General features: G+C 49.8%; 1 protein-coding gene across 1 annotated transcript in view; it reads left to right on the forward strand.

The window, feature by feature from the left end:
* LOC112249418 (phosphatidate cytidylyltransferase 1-like) overlaps nucleotides 1-17,119 on the forward strand; it is a 61,328-nt gene extending 44,209 nt beyond the window's left edge. The window contains exons 12-13 of the mRNA XM_042320236.1: nucleotides 3,160-3,263; nucleotides 15,597-17,119. Coding sequence (XP_042176170.1) covers nucleotides 3,160-3,263; nucleotides 15,597-15,732 — 240 coding nt within the window. The 3' untranslated portion in view covers nucleotides 15,733-17,119. The remainder of the gene's footprint in view (nucleotides 1-3,159; nucleotides 3,264-15,596) is intronic.
* The last annotated feature ends 3,734 nt before the right edge of the window (nucleotides 17,120-20,853 follow it).

The following is a 20,853-nucleotide window of genomic DNA, read 5'->3' on the forward strand; positions in this document are numbered from 1 at the left end:
AAACATTTAGTAGTGAATAACATACAAGTGTAACTTAATCACCTGATTGCGCCACCCGAGGCTTTGGGACTCCCGCTTTCTCCTGTTATGCTCGTTACGATGAACACGCGACTGGCTGCTGTTCTGGGAACCTACGGTGAAGCTTCATAATGTAAAGTTATTGTAACAGGCGACATGAAGGATGCAACCTACTTTAATCTCCTCATGTAGTTGTACAAGTTGACTGCGGGAATTCACTTCATATTCAAATGTATTGAAAAACTTCAAAGAAATAGTATTCAGCGGTATTGAAAAAACCATCTCGTGGGTATTTCCAAATATGTTATACTGCTCAAGCCTAGTAGTAACTTCTTTCTCTCCTGTCAGGACCTTCTCTGTAGTAACTTCTTTCTCCTGTCAGGGCCTTCTCTGTAGTAACTTCTCTCTCTCTCTCCTGTCAGGACCTTCTCTGTAGTAACTTCTCTCTCTCTCCTGTCAGGACCTTCTCTGTAGTAACTTCTCTCTCTCCTGTCAGGACCTTCTCTGTAGTAACTTCTCTCTCTCCTGTCAGGACCTTCTCTGTAGTAACTTCTCTCTCTCTCTCTCCTGTCAGGACCTTCTCTGTAGTAACTTCTCTCTCTCTCTCTCCTGTCAGGACCTTCTCTGTAGTAACTTCTCTCTCTCTCTCTCTCTCTCTCCTGTCAGGACCTTCTCTGTAGTAACTTCTCTCTCTCTCTCTCTCTCCTGTCAGGACCTTCTCTGTAGTAACTCTCTCTCTCTCTCTCTCTCTCTCCTGTCAGGACCTTCTCTGTAGTAACTTCTCTCTCTCTCTCTCTCTCTCTCTCTCCTGTCAGGACCTTCTCTGTAGTAACTTCTCTCTCTCTCTCTCTCTCCTGTCAGGACCTTCTCTGTAGTAACTCTCTCTCTCTCTCTCTCTCTCTCCTGTCAGGACCTTCTCTGTAGTAACTCTCTCTCTCTCTCTCTCTCTCTCCTGTCAGGACCTTCTCTGTAGTAACTTCTCTCTCTCTCTCTCTCTCTCTCTCTCCTGTCAGGACCTTCTCTGTAGTAACTTCTCTCTCTCTCTCTCTCTCTCTCCTGTCAGGACCTTCTCTCTCTCTCTCTCTCTCTCCTGTCAGGACCTTCTCTGTAGTAACTTCTCTCTCTCTCTCTCTCTCTCTCTCTCCTGTCAGGACCTTCTCTGTAGTCTCTCTCCTGTCAGGACCTTCTCTGTAGTAACTCTCTCTCTCTCTCTCTCCTGTCAGGACCTTCTCTGTAGTAACTTCTCTCTCTCTCTCTCTCTCCTGTCAGGACCTTCTCTGTAGTAACTCTCTCTCTCTCTCTCTCTCCTGTCAGGACCTTCTCTGTAGTAACTCTCTCTCTCTCTCTCTCTCTGTCAGGACCTTCTCTGTCAGGACCTCTCTCCTGTCAGGACCTTCTCTGTAGTAACTTCTCTCTCTCTCTCTCTCCTGTCAGGACCTTCTCTGTAGTAACTCTCTCTCTCTCTCTCTCTCCTGTCAGGACCTTCTCTGTAGTAACTTCTCTCTCTCTCCTCCTGTCAGGACCTTCTCTGTAGTAACTCTCTCTCTCTCTCCTGTCAGGACCTTCTCTGTAGTAACTTCTCTCTCTCTCTCTCCTGTCAGGACCTTCTCTGTAGTAACTCTCTCTCTCTCTCTCTCTCCTGTCAGGACCTTCTCTGTAGTAACTTCTCTCTCTCTCTCTCTCTCCTGTCAGGACCTTCTCTGTAGTAACTTCTCTCTCTCTCTCTCTCTCCTGTCAGGACCTTCTCTAACTCTCTCTCTCTCTCTCCTGTCAGGACCTTCTCTGTAGTAACTTCTCTCTCTCTCTCCTGTCAGGACCTTCTCTGTAGTAACTCTCTCTCTCTCTCTCCTGTCAGGACCTTCTCTGTAGTAACTCTCTCTCTCTCTCTCTCTCTCCTGTCAGGACCTTCTCTGTAGTAACTCTCTCTCTCTCTCTCCTGTCAGGACCTTCTCTGTAGTAACTTCTCTCTCTCTCTCTCTCCTGTCAGGACCTTCTCTGTAGTAACTTCTCTCTCTCTCTCCTGTCAGGACCTTCTCTGTAGTAACTCTCTCTCTCTCTCCTGTCAGGACCTTCTCTGTAGTAACTTCTCTCTCTCTCTCTCCTGTCAGGACCTTCTCTGTAGTAACTTCTCTCTCTCTCTCCTGTCAGGACCTTCTCTGTAGTAACTTCTTCTCTCTCTCTCTCCTGTCAGGACCTTCTCTGTAGTAACTTCTCTCTCTCTCTCTCTCCTGTCAGGACCTTCTCTGTAGTAACTTCTCTCTCTCTCTCTCCTGTCAGGACCTTCTCTGTAGTAACTTCTCTCTCTCTCTCTCCTGTCAGGACCTTCTCTGTAGTAACTCTCTCTCTCTCTCCTGTCAGGACCTTCTCTGTAGTAACTTCTCTCTCTCTCTCCTGTCAGGACCTTCTCTGTAGTAACTCTCTCTCTCTCTCTCTCCTGTCAGGACCTTCTCTGTAGTAACTCTCTCTCTCTCTCTCTCCTGTCAGGACCTTCTCTGTAGTAACTTCTCTCTCTCTCTCCTGTCAGGACCTTCTCTGTAGTAACTCTCTCTCTCTCTCTCCTGTCAGGACCTTCTCTGTAGTAACTTCTCTCTCTCTCTCTCTCTCCTGTCAGGACCTTCTCTGTAGTAACTCTCTCTCTCTCTCCTGTCAGGACCTTCTCTGTAGTAACTCTCTCTCTCTCTCCTGTCAGGACCTTCTCAGTAACTTCTCTCTTCTCCTGTCAGGACCTTCTCTGTAGTAACTTCTCTCTCTCTCCTGTCAGGACCTTCTCTGTAGTAACTTCTCTCTCTCTCTCTCTCTCTCTCCTGTCAGGACCTTCTCTGTAGTAACTCTCTCTCTCTCTCTCCTGTCAGGACCTTCTCTGTAGTAACTTCTCTCTCTCTCTCTCTCTCCTGTCAGGACCTTCTCTGTAGTAACTCTCTCTCTCTCTCCTGTCAGGACCTTCTCTGTAGTAACTTCTCTCTCTCTCCTGTCAGGACCTTCTCTGTAGTAACTTCTCTCTCTCTCCTGTCAGGACCTTTCTCTGTAGTAACTCTCTCTCTCTCTCCTGTCAGGACCTTCTCTGTAGTAACTTCTCTCTCTCTCTCTCTCTCCTGTCAGGACCTTCTCTGTTGTAACTTCTCTCTCTCTCTCTCCTGTCAGGACTTTGCAGACACCATCCCTGGTCACGGGGGCATCATGGATCGCTTCGACTGTCAGTATCTGATGGCTACCTTCACTCACGTTTACATAGCCAGCTTCATCAGGTAAGGGTCATCACTTTAACCTAGCCAGCTTCATCGGGTAAGGGTCGTCACTTTAACCTAGCCAGCTTCATCGGGTAAGGGTCGTCACTTTAACCTAGCCAGCTTCATCGGGTAAGCTTCGTCACTTTAAAGTAGCCAGCTTCATCAGGTAAGGGTCGTCACTTTAACCTAGCCAGCTTCATCGGGTAAGGGTCGTCACTTTAACCTAGCCAGCTTCATCGGGTAAGGGTCGTCACTTTAACCTAGCCAGCTTCATCGGGTAAGGGTCGTCACTTTAACCTAGCCAGCTTCATCGGGTAAGGGTCGTCACTTTAACCTAGCCAGCTTCATCGGGTAAGGGTCGTCACTTTAACCTAGCCAGCTTCATCGGGTAAGGGTCGTCACTTTAACCTAGCCAGCTTCATCGGGTAAGGGTCGTCACTTTAACCTAGCCAGCTTCATCGGGTAAGGGTCGTCACTTTAACCTAGCCAGCTTCATCGGGTAAGGGTCGTCACTTTAACCTAGCCAGCTTCATCGGGTAAGGGTCGTCACATTAACCTAGCCAGCTTCATCATGGAAAGGGACGTCACATTAACATAGCCAGACAAATACCCATAATGCACTACTTGGGGAATAGGGAGTAATTGACATAGTTTATCGATGAGTGGTCGGTGTCGATGAGTGGTCGGTGTCGATGAGTGGTCGGTGTCGATGAGTGGTCGGTGTCGATGAGTGGTCGGTGTCGATGAGTGGTCGGTGTCGGTGAGTGGTCGGTGTCGATGAGTGGTCGGTGTGTCGATGAGTGGTCGTGTGGTCGATGAGTGGTCGGTGTCGATGAGTGGTCGGGTGTCGATGAGTGGTCGGTGGTGTGGTCGGTGTCGATGAGTGGTCGGTGTCGATGAGTGGTCGGTGTCGATGAGTGGTCGGTGTCGGTGAGTGGTCGGTGTGGTTGGTGTCGGTGAGGTGTGGTGAGTGGTCGGTGTCGGTGAGTGGTCGATGAGTGGTCGGTGAGTGGTCGGTGTCGATGAGTGGTCGGTGTCGATGAGTGGTCGGGTGGTCGGTGTCGATGAGTGGTCGGTGTCGATGAGTGGTCGGTGTCGATGAGTGGTCGGTGTCGATGTGGTCGGTGTCGATGAGTGGTCGATGAGTGGTGGGTCGATGTGTGGTCGGTGTCAATGAGTGGTCGATGTGTCGGTGTCGTGGTCGGTGTGGTCGGTGTCGATGTGTGGTCGGTGTCAATGAGTGGTCGGTGTCGATGAGTGGTCGGTGTCGATGAGTGGTCGGTGTCGATGAGTGGTCGGTGTCGATGAGTGGTCGGTGTCGATGAGTGGTCGGTGTGGTCGGTGTCGATGAGTGGTCGGTGTCGATGAGTGGTCGGTGTCGATGAGTGGTGGTGTGGTGGGTGTCGATGAGTGGTCGGTGTCTGTGTGGTCGATGTGTGGTCGGTGTCAATGTGTGGTCGGTGTCAATGTGTGGTCGGTGTCGATGAGTGGTCGGTGTCGATGAGTGGTCGGTGTCGATGAGTGGTCGGTGTCGATGAGTGGTCGGTGTGGTCGGTGTCGATGAGTGGTCGGTGTCGATGAGTGGTTGGTGTCGATGAGTGGTCTGGTCGCTGTCGATGAGTGGTCGTGTCGATGAGTGGTCGGTGTCTGAGTGGTCGATGAGTGGTCGGTGTCGATGTGTGGTCGGTGTGGTCGGTGTCGATGAGTGGTCGGTGTCGATGAGTGGTCGGTGTCGATGAGTGGTCGTGTCGATGAGTGGTTGGTGTCGATGAGTGGTCGTGAGTGGTCGGTGTCGATGTGTGGTCGGTGTCGATGAGTGGTCGGTGTCGATGAGTGGTCGGTGTCGATGAGTGGTTGGTGTCGATGAGTGGTCGGTGTCGATGAGTGGTCGGTGTCGATGAGTGGTCTGTGGTGGTCGATGAGTGGTCGATGAGTGGTCGGTGTCGATGAGTGGTCGATGTGTGGTCGGTGTCAATGAGTGGTCGTGTCGATGAGTGGTCGTGTCGATGAGTGGTCTGGTCGCTGTCGATGAGTGGTCGGTGTCGATGAGTGGTCGGTGTGGTCGGTGTCGATGAGTGGTTGGTGTCGATGAGTGGTCTGGTGTGATGAGTGGTCGTGTCGATGAGTGGTTGGTGTCGATGAGTGGTGGTGTCGATGAGTGGTTGGTGTCGATGAGTGGTCGGTGTCGATGAGTGGTCGGTGTGGTGGTGTCTGTGTGGTCGATGAGTGGTCGGTGTCGATGAGTGGTCGGTGTCGATGAGTGGTCGGTGAGTGGTCGGTGTCGATGAGTGGTCGGTGTCGATGAGTGGTCGGTGTGGTCGGTGTCAATGAGTGGTCGGTGTCGATGAGTGGTCGGTGTCGATGAGTGGTCGGTGTGGTCGGTGTCGATGAGTGGTCGGTGTCGATGAGTGGTCGGTGTCTGTGTGGTCGGTGTCTGAGTGGTCGGTGTCGGTGAGTGGTCGGTGTCGGTGAGTGGTCTGTGTGATGAGTGGTCGGTGTGGTCGGTGTCAATGAGTGGTCGGTGTCGATGAGTGGTCGGTGTGGTCGGTGGTGTGTGGTCGGTGTCGATGAGTGGTCGGTGTCGATGAGTGGTCGGTGTCATGTGTGGTGGTTATGTGTGGTCGGTGTCGGTGAGTGGTCGGTGTCGGTGAGTGGTCGGTGTCGGTGAGTGGTGGTTCGGTGAGTGGTCGGTGTCGGTGAGTGGTCGGTGTCGGTGAGTGGTCGGTGTCGGTGAGTGGTCGGTGTCGGTGAGTGGTCGGTGTGGTCGGTGTCGATGAGTGGTCGGTGTCGATGAGTGGTCTGGTCGCTGTCGATGAGTGGTCGGTGTCAATGAGTGGTTAGTGTGGTCGGTGTCGATGAGTGGTCGGTGTCTGTGTGGTCGATGTGTGGTCGGTGTCTGAGTGGTTGTGTCGATGAGTGGTCGGTGTCAATGAGTGGTCTGTGTGGTCGGTGTCGATGAGTGGTCGGTGTCGATGAGTGGTCGGTGTCGATGAGTGGTCGGTGTCGATGAGTGGTCGGTGTCGATGAGTGGTCGGTGTCGATGAGTGGTCGGTGTGGTGGGTGTCGATGAGTGGTCGGTGTCGATGAGTGGTCTGGTCGCTGTCGATGAGTGGTCGGTGTCGATGAGTGGTTGGTGTCAATGAGTGGTTAGTGTGGTTGGTGTCGATGAGTGGTCGGTGTCGATGAGTGGTCGGTGTGTGAGTGGAGTGGTCGGTGTCGATGAGTGGTCGGTGTCAATGAGTGGTCTGTGTGGTCGGTGTCTGTGTGGTCGATGAGTGGTCGGTGTCGATGAGTGGTCGGTGTCGATGAGTGGTCGGTGTCGATGAGTGGTCGATGAGTGGTCGGTGTCGATGAGTGGTCGGTGTGGTCGGTGTCAATGAGTGGTCGGTGTCGGTGAGTGGTCGGTGTCGGTGAGTGGTCGGTGTCGATGAGTGGTCGGTGTCGATGAGTGGTTGGTGTCGATGAGTGGTCTGGGTGTCGATGAGTGGTTGGTGTCGATGAGTGGTTGGTGTCGATGAGTGGTTGGTGTCGATGAGTGGTTGGTGTCGATGAGTGGTTGGTGTCGATGAGTGGTTGGTGTCGATGAGTGGTTGGTGTCGATGAGTGGTTGGTGTCGATGAGTGGTTGGTGTCGATGAGTGGTTGGTGTCGATGAGTGGTTGGTGTCGATGAGTGGTCGGTGTCGATGAGTGGTCGTGTCGATGAGTGGTCGGTGTGGTCGGTGTCGATGTGTGGTCGGTGTCGATGAGTGGTCGGTGTCGATGTGTGGTCGGAGTGGTCGGTGTCGATGAGTGGTCGGTGTCGGTGAGTGGTCGGTGGTGTCTGAGTGGTTGGTGTCGGTGAGTGGTTGGTGTCGGTGAGTGGTCGGTGTCGGTGAGTGGTCGGTGTCGGTGAGTGGTCGGTGTCGGTGAGTGGTCGGTGTCGATGAGTGGTCGGTGTCGATGAGTGGTCGGTGTCGATGAGTGGTCGGTGTCGATGAGTGGTCGGTGTGGTCGGTGTCGATGAGTGGTCGGTGTCGATGAGTGGTCTGGTCGCTGTCGATGAGTGGTCGGTGTCGATGAGTGGTCGGTGTCAATGAGTGGTTAGTGTGGTCGGTGTCGATGAGTGGTCGGTGTCGATGAGTGGTCGGTGTCTGTGTGGTCGATGTGTGGTCGGTGTCTGAGTGGTTGTGTCGATGAGTGGTCGGTGTCAATGAGTGGTCTGTGTGGTCGGTGTCGATGTGTGGTCGGTGTCGATGTGTGGTCGGTCGATGAGTGGTCGGTCGATGTGTGGTCGGTGTCGATGTGTGGTCGGTGTCGATGAGTGGTCGGTGTCGATGAGTGGTCGGTGTGATGAGTGGTCGATGAGTGGTCGGTGTCGATGAGTGGTCTGTGTGTCGAGTGTCTGTGTGGTCGATGAGTGGTCTGGTGTCGATGAGTGGTCGGTGTCGATGAGTGGTCGGTGTCGATGAGTGGTCGATGAGTGGTCGGGTGTCGATGAGTGGTCGGTGTGGTCGGTGTCGATGAGTGGTCGTGTCGTGAGTGGTCGTGGGTGTCGATGAGTGGTCGGTGTCGATGAGTGGTCTGGTGTCGAGTGAGTGGTCGGTGTCGATGAGTGGTGGTGTCGATGAGTGGTCGGTGTCGATGAGTGGTCGTGGTCGTGAGTCGGTGTCGATGAGTGGTCGGTGTCGATGAGTGGTCGTGTCGTGGTCGGTGTCGATGAGTGGTGGTGTCGATGAGTGGTCGGTGTCGATGAGTGGTCGGGTGGTCGGTCGATGAGTGGTCGGTGTCGATGAGTGGTCGGTGTCGATGAGTGGTCGGTGTCGATGAGTGGTCGGTGTCGATGAGTGGTCGGTGGTCGGTGGTGGTCAATGAGTGGTCGGTGTCGATGAGTGGTCGGTGTCGATGAGTGGTCGGTGTGGTCGGTGTCGATGAGTGGTCGGTGTCGATGAGTGGTCGGTGTGGTCGGTGTCTGTGTGGTCGGTGTCGATGAGTGGTCATGTCGATGTGTGGTCGGTGGTCGGTGTCGATGTGTGGTCGGTGTCGATGAGTGGTCGGTGTCGGTGAGTGGTCGGTGTCGGTGAGTGGTCGGTGTGGTGAGTGGTCGGTGTCGGTGAGTGGTCGGTGTCGGTGAGTGGTCGGTGTCGGTGAGTGGTCGGTGTCGGTGAGTGGTCGGTGTCGGTGAGTGGTCGGTGTCGATGAGTGGTCGGTGTCGGTGAGTGGTCGGTGTCGATGAGTGGTCGGTGTCGATGAGTGGTCGGTGTGGTCGGTGTCGATGAGTGGTCGGTGTCGATGAGTGGTCGTGTCGATGAGTGGTCGGTGTGGTCGGTGTCTGTGTGGTCGGTGTCGATGAGTGGTCGGTGTCGATGTGTGGTCGGTGTGGTCGGTGTCGGTGTGGTCGGTGTCGAGTGGTCGGTGTCGGTGAGTGGTCGGTGTCGGTGAGTGGTGGTCGGTGAGTGGTCGGTGTCGGTGAGTGGTCGGTGTCGGTGAGTGGTCGGTGTCGGTGAGTGGTCGGTGTCGGTGAGTGGTCGGTGTCGGTGAGTGGTCGGTGTCGGTGAGTGGTCGGTGTCGGTGAGTGGTCGGTGTCGGTGAGTGGTCGGTGTCGATGAGTGGAGTGGTCGGTGTGGTCGGTGTCGATGAGTGGTCGGTGGTCGGTGTCGATGAGTGGTCGGTGTCGATGAGTGGTCGGTGTCGTGAGTCGGTGTGGTCGGTGTCGATGAGTGGTCGGTGTCGATGAGTGGTGGTGTGGTCGGTGTCGGTAGTGGTGGTCGGTGTCGATGAGTGGTCGGTGTCGATGTGTGGTCGGGTGTCAATGTGTCAATGAGTGGTCGGTGTCGATGAGTGGTTGGTGTCGATGAGTGGTCTGGTCGCTGTCGATGAGTGGTCGCTGTCGATGAGTGGTCGGTGTCAATGAGTGGTTAGTGTGGTCGGTGTCGATGAGTGGTCGGTGTCGATGAGTGGTCGGTGTCTGTGTGGTCGATGTGTGGTCGGTGTCTGAGTGGTCGTGTCGATGAGTGGTCGGTGTCAATGAGTGGTCTGTGTGGTCTGTGTCGATGTGTGGTCGGTGTCGATGTGTGGTCGGTGTCGATGAGTGGTCGGTGTCGATGAGTGGTCTGTGTGGTCGGTGTCGATGAGTGGTCTGGTCGCTGTCGATGAGTGGTCGTGTCGATGAGTGGTCGGTGTCGATGAGTGGTCGATGAGTGGTCGGTGTCGATGAGTGGTCGGTGTGGTCGGTGTCGATGAGTGGTCGTGTCGATGAGTGGTTGGTGTTGATGAGTGGTCTGGTCGTCGTGTCGATGAGTGGTCGGTGTCGATGAGTGGTCGGTGTGGTCGGTGTCAATGAGTGGTCGGTGTCGATGAGTGGTCGGTGTCGATGAGTGGTTGGTGTCGATGAGTGGTCGGTGTCGATGAGTGGTCGGTGTGGTCGGTGTCGATGAGTGGTCGGTGTCGATGAGTGGTCGGTGTCGATGAGTGGTCGTGTCGATGAGTGGTCGGTGTGGTCGGTGTCTGTGTGGTCGGTGTCGATGAGTGGTCATGTCGATGTGTGGTCGGTGTGGTCGGTGTCGGTGAGTGGTCGGTGTCGGTGAGTGGTCGGTGTCGGTGAGTGGTCGGTGTCGGTGAGTGGTCGGTGTCGGTGAGTGGTCGGTGTCGGTGAGTGGTCGGTGTCGGTGAGTGGTCGGTGTCGGTGAGTGGTCGGTGTCGGTGAGTGGTCGGTGTCGGTGAGTGGTCGGTGTCGATGAGTGGTCGGTGTCGATGAGTGGTCGGTGTCGATGAGTGGTCGGTGTCGATGAGTGGTCGGTGTGGTCGGTGTCGATGAGTGGTCGGTGTCGATGAGTGGTCGTGTCGATGAGTGGTCGGTGTGGTCGGTGTCTGTGTGGTCGGTGTCGATGAGTGGTCATGTCGATGTGTGGTCGGTGTGGTCGGTGTCGATGTGTGGTCGGTGTCGGTGAGTGGTCGGTGTCGGTGTGTGGTCGGTGTCGGTGTGTGGTCGGTGTCGGTGAGTGGTCGGTGTCGGTGAGTGGTCGGTGTCGGTGAGTGGTCGGTGTCGGTGAGTGGTCGGTGTCGATGAGTGGTCGGTGTCGATGAGTGGTCGGTGTCGATGAGTGGTCGGTGTCGATGAGTGGTCGGTGTCGATGAGTGGTCGGTGTCGATGAGTGGTCAGTGTCGATGAGTGGTCGGTGTCGATGAGTGGTCGGTGTCGATGAGTGGTCGGTGTGGTCGGTGTCAATGAGTGGTCGGTGTCGATGAGTGGTTGGTGTCGATGAGTGGTCTGGTCGCTGTCGATGAGTGGTCGGTGTCAATGAGTGGTTAGTGTGGTCGGTGTCGATGAGTGGTCGGTGTCGATGAGTGGTCGGTGTCTGTGTGGTCGATGTGTGGTCGGTGTCTGAGTGGTCGTGTCGATGAGTGGTCGGTGTCAATGAGTGGTCTGTGTGGTCTGTGTCGATGTGTGGTCGGTGTCGATGTGTGGTCGGTGTCGTGTGTGTGGTCGGTGTCGATGAGTGGTCGGTGTCGATGAGTGGTCTGTGTGGTCGGTGTCGATGAGTGGTCTGGTCGCTGTCGATGAGTGGTCGTGTCGATGAGTGGTTGGTGTCTGAGTGGTTGGTGTCTATGAGTGGTTGGTGTCTATGAGTGGTCGGTGTCGATGAGTGGTCGGTGTCGATGAGTGGTCGGTGTCGATGAGTGGTCGGTGTCGATGAGTGGTCGGTGTCGATGAGTGGTCGGTGTCGATGAGTGGTCGGTGTCGATGAGTGGTCGGTGTCGATGAGTGGTCGGTGTCGATGTGTGGTCGGTGTCGATGAGTGGTCGGTGTCGATGAGTGGTCTGTGTGGTCGGTGAGATGTGTGGGGGTCGGTGTGGTCGGTGTCGGTGTGGTCCCTGTCCTGAGTGGGTTTCGATGAGTGGAGATGTTGAGTGGTCGGTGTGGTCTCTGAGTGGTCGTGTCGATGAGTGGGTTTGATGAGTGGTCGATGAGTGGTCGTTGGGATGTCGATGAGTGGTCGGTGTCGATGAGTGGTCCTGTGGTTTGATGAGTGGTCGGTGTCGATTGAGTGGGGGTCGATGAGTGGTCGGTGTGGTCTGTGTGATGAGTTGTCCTGGTGGTTTGATAGGAGATTTGGGGTCGTGATCTCTGACCCTGTCCTGTGGTTTGATAGGAGATTTGGGGTCGTGATCTCTGACCCTGTCCTGTGGTTTGATAGGAGATTTGGGGTCGTGATCTCCGACCCTGTCCTGTGGTTTGATAGGAGATTTGGGGTCGTGATCTCTGACCCTGTCCTGTGGTTTGATAGGAGATTTGGGGTCGTGATCTCTGACCCTGTCCTGTGGTTTGATAGGAGATTTGGGGTCGTGATCTCTGACCCTGTCCTGTGGTTTGATAGGAGATTTGGGGTCGTGATCTCTGACCCTGTCCTGTGGTTTGATAGGAGATTTGGGGTCGTGATCTCTGACCCTGTCCTGTGGTTTGATAGGAGATTTGGGGTCGTGATCTCTGACCCTGTCCTGTGGTTTGATAGGAGATTTGGGGTCGTGATCTCTGACCCTGTCCTGTGGTTTGATAGGAGATTTGGGGTCGTGATCTCAGACCCTGTCCTGTGGTTTGATAAGCAGCTGTTTATATTATATGTTCAAATCAAATCAAAATCAAATCAAATTTTATTTGTCACGTACACATGGTTAGCAGATGTTAATGCGAGTGTAGCGAAATGCTTGTGCTTCTAGTTCCGACAATGCAGTAATAACAAACAAGTAATCTAACTAACAATTCCAAAAAAACTACTGTCTTATACACAGTGTAAGGGGATAAAGAATATGTACATAAGGATATATGAATGAGTGATGGTACAGAGCAGCATAGGCAAGATACAGTAGATGATATTGAGTACAGTATATACATATGAGATGAGTATGTAAACCAAGTGGCATAGTTAAAGTGGCTAGTGATACATGTATTACATAAGGATGCAGTCGATGATATAGAGTACAGTATCAACGTATGCATATGAGATGAATAATATAGGGTAAGTAACATTATATAAGGTAGCATTGTTTAAAGTGGCTAGTGATATATTTACATCATTTCCCATGATTAAAGTGGCTGGAGTAGAGTCAGTGTCATTGACATTGTGTTGGCAGTAGCCACTCAATGTTAGTGGTGGCTGTTTAACAGTCTGATGGCCTTGAGATAGAAGCTGTTTTTCAGTCTCTCGGTCCCAGCTTTGATGCACCTGTACTGACCTCGCCTTCTGGATGACAGCGGGGTGAACAGGCAGTGGCTCGGGTGGTTGATGTCCTTGATGATCTTTATGGCCTTCCTGTAGCATCGGGTGGTGTAGGTGTCCTGGAGGGCAGGTAGTTTGCCCCCGGTGATGCGTTGTGCAGACCTCACTACCCTCTGGAGAGCCTTACGGTTGAGGGCGGTGCAGTTGCCATACCAGGCGGTGATACAGCCCGCCAGGATGCTCTCGATTGTGCATCTGTAGAAGTTTGTGAGTGCTTTTGGTGACAAGCCGAATTTCTTCAGCCTCCTGAGGTTGAAGAGGCGCTGCTGCGCCTTCCTCACGATGCTGTCTGTGTGAGTGGACCAGTTCAGTTTGTCTGTGATGTGTATGCCGAGGAACTTAAAACTTGCTACCCTCTCCACTACTGTTCCATCGATGTGGATGGGGGGGTGTTCCCTCTGCTGTTTCCGCAAGTCCACAATCATCTCCTTAGTTTTGTTGACGTTGAGTGTGAGGTTATTTTCCTGACACCACACTCCGAGGGCACTCACCTCCTCCCTGTAGGCCGTCTCGTCGTTGTTGGTAATCAAGCCTACCACTGTTGTGTCGTCCGCAAACTTGATGATTGAGTTGGAGGCGTGCATGGCCACGCAGTCGTAGGTGAACAGGGAGTACAGGAGAGGGCTCAAAACGCACCCTTGTGGGGCCCCAGTGTTGAGGATCAGCGGGGAGGAGATGTTGTTGCCTACCCTCACCACCTGGGGCGGCCCGTCAGGAAGTCCAGTACCCAGTTGCACAGGGCGGGGTCGAGACCCAGGGTCTCGAGCTTGATGACGAGCTTGGAGGGTACTATGGTGTTGAATGCCGAGCTGTAGTCGATGAACAGCATTCTCACATAGGTATTCCTCTTGTCCAGATGGGTTAGGGCAGTGTGCAGTGTGGTTGAGATTGCATCGTCTGTGGACCTATTTGGGCGGTAAGCAAATTGGAGTGGGTCAAGGGTGTCAGGTAGGGTGGAGGTGATATGGTCCTTGACTAGTCTCTCAAAGCACTTCATGATGACGGATGTGAGTGCTACGGGGCGGTAGTCGTTTAGCTCAGTTACCTTAGCTTTCTTGGGAACAGGAACAATGGTGGCCCTCTTGAAGCATGTGGGAACAGCAGACTGGTATAGGGATTGATTGAATATGTCCGTAAACACACCGGCCAGCTGGTCTGCGCATGCTCTGAGGGCGCGGCTGGGGATGCCGTCTGGGCCTGCAGCCTTGCGAGAGTTAACACGTTTAAATGTCTTACTCACTTCGGCTGCAGTGAAGGAGAGACCGCATGTTTTCGTTGCAGGCCGTGTCAGTGGCACTGTATTGTCCTCAAAGCGGGCAAAAAAGTTTTTAGTCTGCCTGGGAGCAAGACATCCTGGTCCGTGACTGGGCTGGGTTTCTTCCTGTAGTCCGTGATTGACTGTAGACCCTGCCACATGCCTCTTGTGTCTGAGCCGTTGAATTGAGATTCTATTTTGTCTCTGTACTGGCGCTTAGCTTGTTTGATAGCCTTGCGGAGGGAATAGCTGCACTATTTGTATTCAGTCATGTTACCAGACACCTTGCCCTGATTAAAAGCAGTGGTTCGCGCCTTCAGTTTCACACGAATGCTGCCATCAATCCACGGTTTCTGGTTAGGGAATGTTTTAATCGTTGCTATGGGAACGACATCTTCAACGCACGTTCTAATGAACTCGCACACCGTATCAGCGTATTCGTCAATGTTGTTGTCTGACGCAATACGAAACATCTCCCAGTCCACGTGATGGAAGCAGTCTTGGAGTGTGGAGTCAGCTTGGTCGGACCAGCGTTGGACAGACCTCAGCGTGGGAGCTTCTTGTTTTAGTTTCTGTCTGTAGGCAGGGATCAACAAAATGGAGTCGTGGTCAGCTTTTCCGAAAGGGGCGGGGCAGGGCCTTATATGCGTCGCGGAAGTTAGAGTAACAATGATCCAGGGTCTTTCCACCCCTGGTTGCGCAATCGATATGCTGATAAAATTTAGGGAGTCTTGTTTTCAGATTAGCCTTGTTAAAATCCCCAGCTACAATGAATGCAGCCTCCGGATAAATCGTTTCCAGTTTGCAGAGAGTTAAATAAAGTTCGTTCAGAGCCATCGATGTGTCTGCTTGGGGGATATATACGGCTGTGATTATAATCGAAGAGAATTCTCTTGGTAGATAATGCGGTCTACATTTGATTGTGAGGAATTCTAAATCAGGTGAACAGAAGGATTTGAGTTCCTGTATGTTTCTTTCATCACACCATGTCACGTTGGCCATAAGGCATACGCCCCCGCCCGTCTTCTTACCAGAAAGATGTTTGTTTCTGTCGGCGCGATGCGTGGAGAAACCCGCTGGCTGCACCGCTTCGGATTGCGTCTCTCCAGTTAGCCATGTTTCCGTGAAGCAGAGAACGTTACAGTCTCTGATGTCCCTCTGGAATGCTACCCTTGCTCGGATTTCATCAACCTTGTTGTCAAGAGACTGGACATTGGCAAGAAGAATGCTAGGGAGTGGTGCACGATGTGCCCGTCTCCGGAGTCTGACCAGAAGACCGCTTCGTTTCCCTCTTTTTCTGAGTCGTTTTTGGGTCGCTGCATGTGATCCACTCCGTTACACTGGTTGTAAGGCAGAACACAGGATCCGCATCGCGAAAAACATATTCTTGGTCGTACTGATGGTGAGTTGACGCTGATCTTATATTCAGTAGTTCTTCTCGGCTGTATGTAATGAAACCTAAGATGACCTGGGGTACTAATGTAAGAAATAACACGTAAAAAAACAAAAAACTGCATAGTTTCCTAGGAACGCGAAGCGAGGCGGCCATCTCTGTCGGCGCCATATGTTAATGTTATGTTAATATTATGTCTGTGCTCCAGAGGTCCCAACCCTAGCAGTTGTTTATATTATAATATGTTATGTCAAGGTGTTTATATTATAATATGTAATGTTATGTTAATGTTATGTCTGTGTTCCAGACGTCCCAACCCCAGCAGCTGTTTATATTATAATATGTAATGTTATGTCTGTGCTCCAGAGGTCCCAACCCTAGCAGCTGTTTATATTACAATATGTTAATGTTATGTTAATGTTATGTTAATCTTATGTCTGTGTTCCAGGGGTCCCAACCCCAGCAAGGTGTTACAGCAGCTGTTGGTCCTGCAGCCAGAGCAGCAGCTCAGTATCTTCAACGCCATGAGAGACCGCCTGAGAGACAGGGGAATACTGCCCCCTGCTGCCACGGAGGCGATGTAGAACACACACGCAAGAGGGGGAGAGTGTGTGTGTGTGTGAGAGAGAGAGAGGAAGAGTTTGGCTGTGTGTGTGTGAGAGAGAGGAAGAGTTTGGCTGTGTGTGTGTGTGTGTGTGTGTGAGAGAGCGAGAGGAAGAGTTTGGCTGTGTGTGTGTGTGTGTGTGTGTGAGAGAGAGAGAGGAAGAGTTTGGCTGTGTGTGTGTGAGAGAGAGGAAGAGTTTGGCTGTGTGTGTGTGTGTCTGAGAGAGTGTCTTTGGCTGCTTGTGTGTGGCCTGCACCTTCTTCCAGACACTCATCCCTCATCTGCCCAGCGTCTGTTTTTTTTATTTTCTTGTTTCTAACCAGTCATTACTGTGAACTAAGATGTTGCTCCCAGCATCAAGGAGTTACCAATAACAGCAGCCACAACAACACGTTCAGACTGTCATAGCTACCACTGGGACCTGCATGAGTACCTAACTACACAAACAAACTGCATCAACCGACCGTTATGCTACCAAGCTAACAGCAGCGTCAACCGACCGTTATGCTACCAAGCTAGCTAGCAGCAGCGTCAACCGACCGTTATGCTACCAAGCTAGCAGCAGCATCAACCGACCGTTATGCTACCAAGCTAGCTAGCAGCAGCGTCAACCGACCGTTATGCTACCAAGCTAGCAGCAGCATCAACCGACTGTTATGCTACCAAGCTAGCTAGCAGCAGCATCAACCGACCGTTATGCTACCAAGCTAGCTAGCAGCAGCATCAACCGACCGTTATGCTACCAAGCTAGCTAGCAGCAGCATCAACCGACCGTTATGCTACCAAACTAGCTTGCAGCAGCATCACCCGACCGTTATGCTACCAAGCAAACTACCAGCAGCAGCCGCAACCGACTGTTGTGCTACCAAGCTAGCTTGCAACAGCATCAACCGACCGTTATGCTATCAAGCTAGCGAGCTAAAGACTAAAGGCTGCGTTGCTCTGAACAGAATGTCTTCCTAAACAAAAATGGATCCTAACTAAGCACACAGATAGGGGACAGTGGGTGACTGACTTGACGGTTTCTCTACGGATGTACGGAGAACATTGCACTGATTGAAGGAAGAAAGGCGGTAAAGCTTTTACAATACAAGGCTATCAGCTTATCCTGGGTTAGTGTCTTGGTGTTGGAAGTGGTTTTAAAGCAACAGCGGGGTTGTTGTATTCACTAGACACCAAATGGAGGGGAAAACGGACTGAAAACAGGGACCTGGCCTGAATTTGTCCAACAAGAAAAGCCTGTTTTTAACTTTCTGTTGCCCTTAGTGCTACGGTGTGAAATACGACCCAGAGGACAAAAAAAAAATGTGTTTTTGTATGTCAGCTGCTCCAACATGTTTTCAAGATACTAAATACACTTGACTTAGGCTTTGGCCGTTTAGTATGATCTGTCTATCTGAGATAATGGTGTTCACTAAACTTAATATAGAACTTCTTAATTTTTTTAAATGATAAAAACATGAAGCATGTTTCTAAGTTATATTGTTCATTACTGCTGAAAACATTGTTTCCCCCCCCCTCTATGAACTTGTTTTAGGTTCTAGATATACCTATTGTAGGTATTGGCAATTAACCTCAACCTTGAGATAGATGGAGCTTGTGTGTAACCTTGGACGTAAACAAACAAACGCAGTAACTATAGCAACCAGCATACTGTTCTTATTTCCAATGTATTACTGTACATAGAATATAACATATATATTTAGCTGAACAAAGACCTAATATAAAATCTGTGACTTGTCAAAATATACTAGTATGGTAGCCCTATTATAAACACAACAATTACATGGGATGTAAATAATAATTTGATAATATACCTATATATACATACAGTGAGTGTACAAAACATTAAGAACACCTTCACTAATATTGAGTTGGACACCCCCTTTTGCCTTCAGAACAGCCTCAATTCGTCAGGTTGTGGACTCTACAAGGTGTTGAAAGCGTTCCACAGGGATGCTGGCCCCAATGCTTCTCACAGTTGGGTCAAGTTGGCTTGTGGTCCTTTGGGTGGTGGACTGTTCTTGATAAACACAGGAAACTGTTGAGCGTGAGAACCAGCAGCGTTGCAGTTCTTGACACAAACCGGCACGCCTGGCACCTACTACCAAACCCCGTTCAAAGACACTGTGTATGTGTGCCCCCCCCCCCCATTCACCCTCTGAGTGGCTCACATACACAATCCATGTCTCAAGGCTTAAACATCCTTCTTTAACCCGTCTCCTCCCCCTTCATCTACACTGATTGAAGTGGATTTAACATCAATAAAGGGATCATATCACCTGGATCCTCCTGGTCAGTCTATGTCATGGAGAGAGCAGGTGTTCCTAATGTTTTGTACACTCAGTGTATATACACATAAGTTGAACTGGTGTCTGCTGCTGTGGGGGAACGTGTGGGGGTAACTTAAAACATTTACTTGAGATTGTGAGGAAATAATTTTGTGCTTCCTTCCTGTCTAGCCTGTTTTAACCAATGAGTTTAGTTCCACTGTATTTGTCATCCGGTGTCCATTCCAACTCACTTGAGCTGAGCCACTCCCCAATATTCTACTTCTTACTAGACTCCATGTTTCGTCAAACTGTGTAAAGAAGAAAAATATTTTTTTAGAAGTCTACTTATTTGTTTGAATTGCTCTTAAAAATTATTGAATTATAAGGTAATATGCAAGTGGTAACATTTGATGTTAGGATTACAGTGTGAGACTAAGTACAGTAGGGGTGTGTGTGTGTGTGTATGTATATATATATAATACACATAAAATATATTATATTCAGAAGAATAGTTGTATCTTTCAGCAATATTTTATCTTTAATATGCAAGGGTTGAATCTATGAAAATAATATGGATGGGATTTCTGTGTTGGGCTGGTATTCAATCAAACACACAGTACAGGAAACTGCACTGTGGAAAAAAAAAACATTACTACTGTGCAAAACTTGAAAAACACTATTTTAAGTCATGTGATTCATAGACCATGTTTACTGGGTGAAGAAAGAATCAGAAAATAAAACTCACTTTGATTTGAATGAGTTCATGAAAGACTGATGTTTATTTTATTTTTTTTTGGAAAACTTTTTCCAGATTTTTTATTTATTTTCTTCCTCGTCTGGTCTTTGATTGAATCGGACCCATCTGTTCTGATTAAGAGAGAGAGAGAGAGAGAAAGACAGAGAGAGAGAGAAAGACAGAGAGAGACAGAGAGTGAGAGTCACAGAGAGACAGAGAGACAGAGAGAGCAAGAGAGACAGAGAGAGAGACAGAGAGACAGAGAGGGACAGAGAGTGAGAGTCACAGAGACAGAGAGAGAGAGAGAGAGAGAGAGAGAGAGAGAGAGAGAGAGAGAGAGACAGAGAGAGAGAGTGAGAGTCACAGAGAGACAGAGAGAGAGAGAGACAGTGAGAGAGAGAGACAGTGAGAGAGAGAGAGACGGAGAGAGAGAGACAGGGAGAGAGAGATCCTTCCTGAAACGTTTACCAAAGCACGGTCCACATTTTAGAACCACTGTCTTAACTCCCCTAATGAATGATACAGTAGTCACTCCTAGCCTGGATAAACCAGACTGAAAGCTGGTGAACGCAGCTTGTGGATTATACTCTCTTAGAAATAAAATGTGTTTTTTTCCCAATAGGAGAACCCTTTTTTTTGTTCCAGGTAGAAGAACCCTTTGGTGGTGATAAAGGTGCTATGTAGAACCTTGCGTTTAGTGAAAGGAGAAATAGTTATTTTCAGATGGTTCTCCTGTGGGGACAATCGAAGAACCCTTTTCTGGTAACACCTAAATTTTCTAAGAGTGTACTGCATGTGCGTTCAAAACAACCTGACCAAAAGTAGAGCTATCAAAAGCAAAGATTGTGGTCAAGCTTACGAGACTTTCTAAGCTATGATAAGTTATTGTCATAACTTAAGTTAGTAACTTAAGTTATTGCGTGGTTTAAGTTATAATATTGTGATGATCAGTTCTGTTAATATATAAGCCCAATACTGTTCGTTAGCACAGTAGTATTGCAACGAACTTGACCTAAAGTGTCAGATATTTGTCAGGTATTATGCATTTGTATTATGCAAAAAAGTTGGGGGTCTCATGTCTTACTTTTTATAATTTTTCTTTGTTTTTTTTAATTGTATTTTTTTGTGTGTATAGACATTTAAAAAAAAATCTTTAGCAAAAAACATTAAAAATATTTTTCAAAACACATAAAACCACAGGGAGATGTTTTCCTGATAAATTATCTGCTATTTAATGAACATGATATTATGTTATGTGCCCTTAAGGAAACACAAGAATTGTTCTCACATCTTCTTTTTCTCCAGCTAAGATGATTTTAAATGTTTTATTTTTTATTAACATGTTCATCCACTCTGTGAACACTGGCTCATTAGATATGTTTGAATGTTTAACACAGACACAATACTTCAACATTTTATATTTTACACTGTCTGGTTAATCCCTCTTATTTCAGACGTGTCACTCAACAGTCTTGGTGACCTACAAGTAGGTACATGGAAATACAAGACCGTCTCCCATGCACTGTAAGGCTTTGTCCCATAGGGGGTGTACAAACGAGCTTTCCCACAATGCATCTAGGAGGGTTCTTTTTGACCCGTTCACATCGGCAACACACATCAATCATCCTGAGACAAACCCATCCTATGTAACCGTTTTAGGTGGAGTAAAATAAAAAATAAAATAAACAAATATATGAAGAAAAAAACAGTATGTTAAATTTGTATACCTTTTCTCTTGGCTTCTCTGATATTTTTGCCCTACAGCAAAATATCCAAATAACATCGTTTTGACTGGTTGTAAAGGAAACAGAAACCTGTGAAAATGACCCAACATGTTTCTGATAAGATTTCAGTTAGTACACATACAATATGCATTCAAACCGATCAGCTTTTATGCCACTGATAAAGAAGCCACCTTTACAGACCAACAGCCAACAGTATGCAAAGCTGTCATCAAGGCAAAGGGTGGCTACTTAAACAAATCAAAATATATTTTATATTTAGATTCTTTAAACACTTTTTTTGGTTAAAACATGATTCCATATAGTACAAATAAAGAAAACCCCTTGAATGTGTAGGTGTGCCCAAACTT

This window comes from Oncorhynchus tshawytscha, linkage group LG04 (assembly GCF_018296145.1).
Source record: "Oncorhynchus tshawytscha isolate Ot180627B linkage group LG04, Otsh_v2.0, whole genome shotgun sequence".
NCBI lineage: Eukaryota > Metazoa > Chordata > Actinopteri > Salmoniformes > Salmonidae > Oncorhynchus > Oncorhynchus tshawytscha.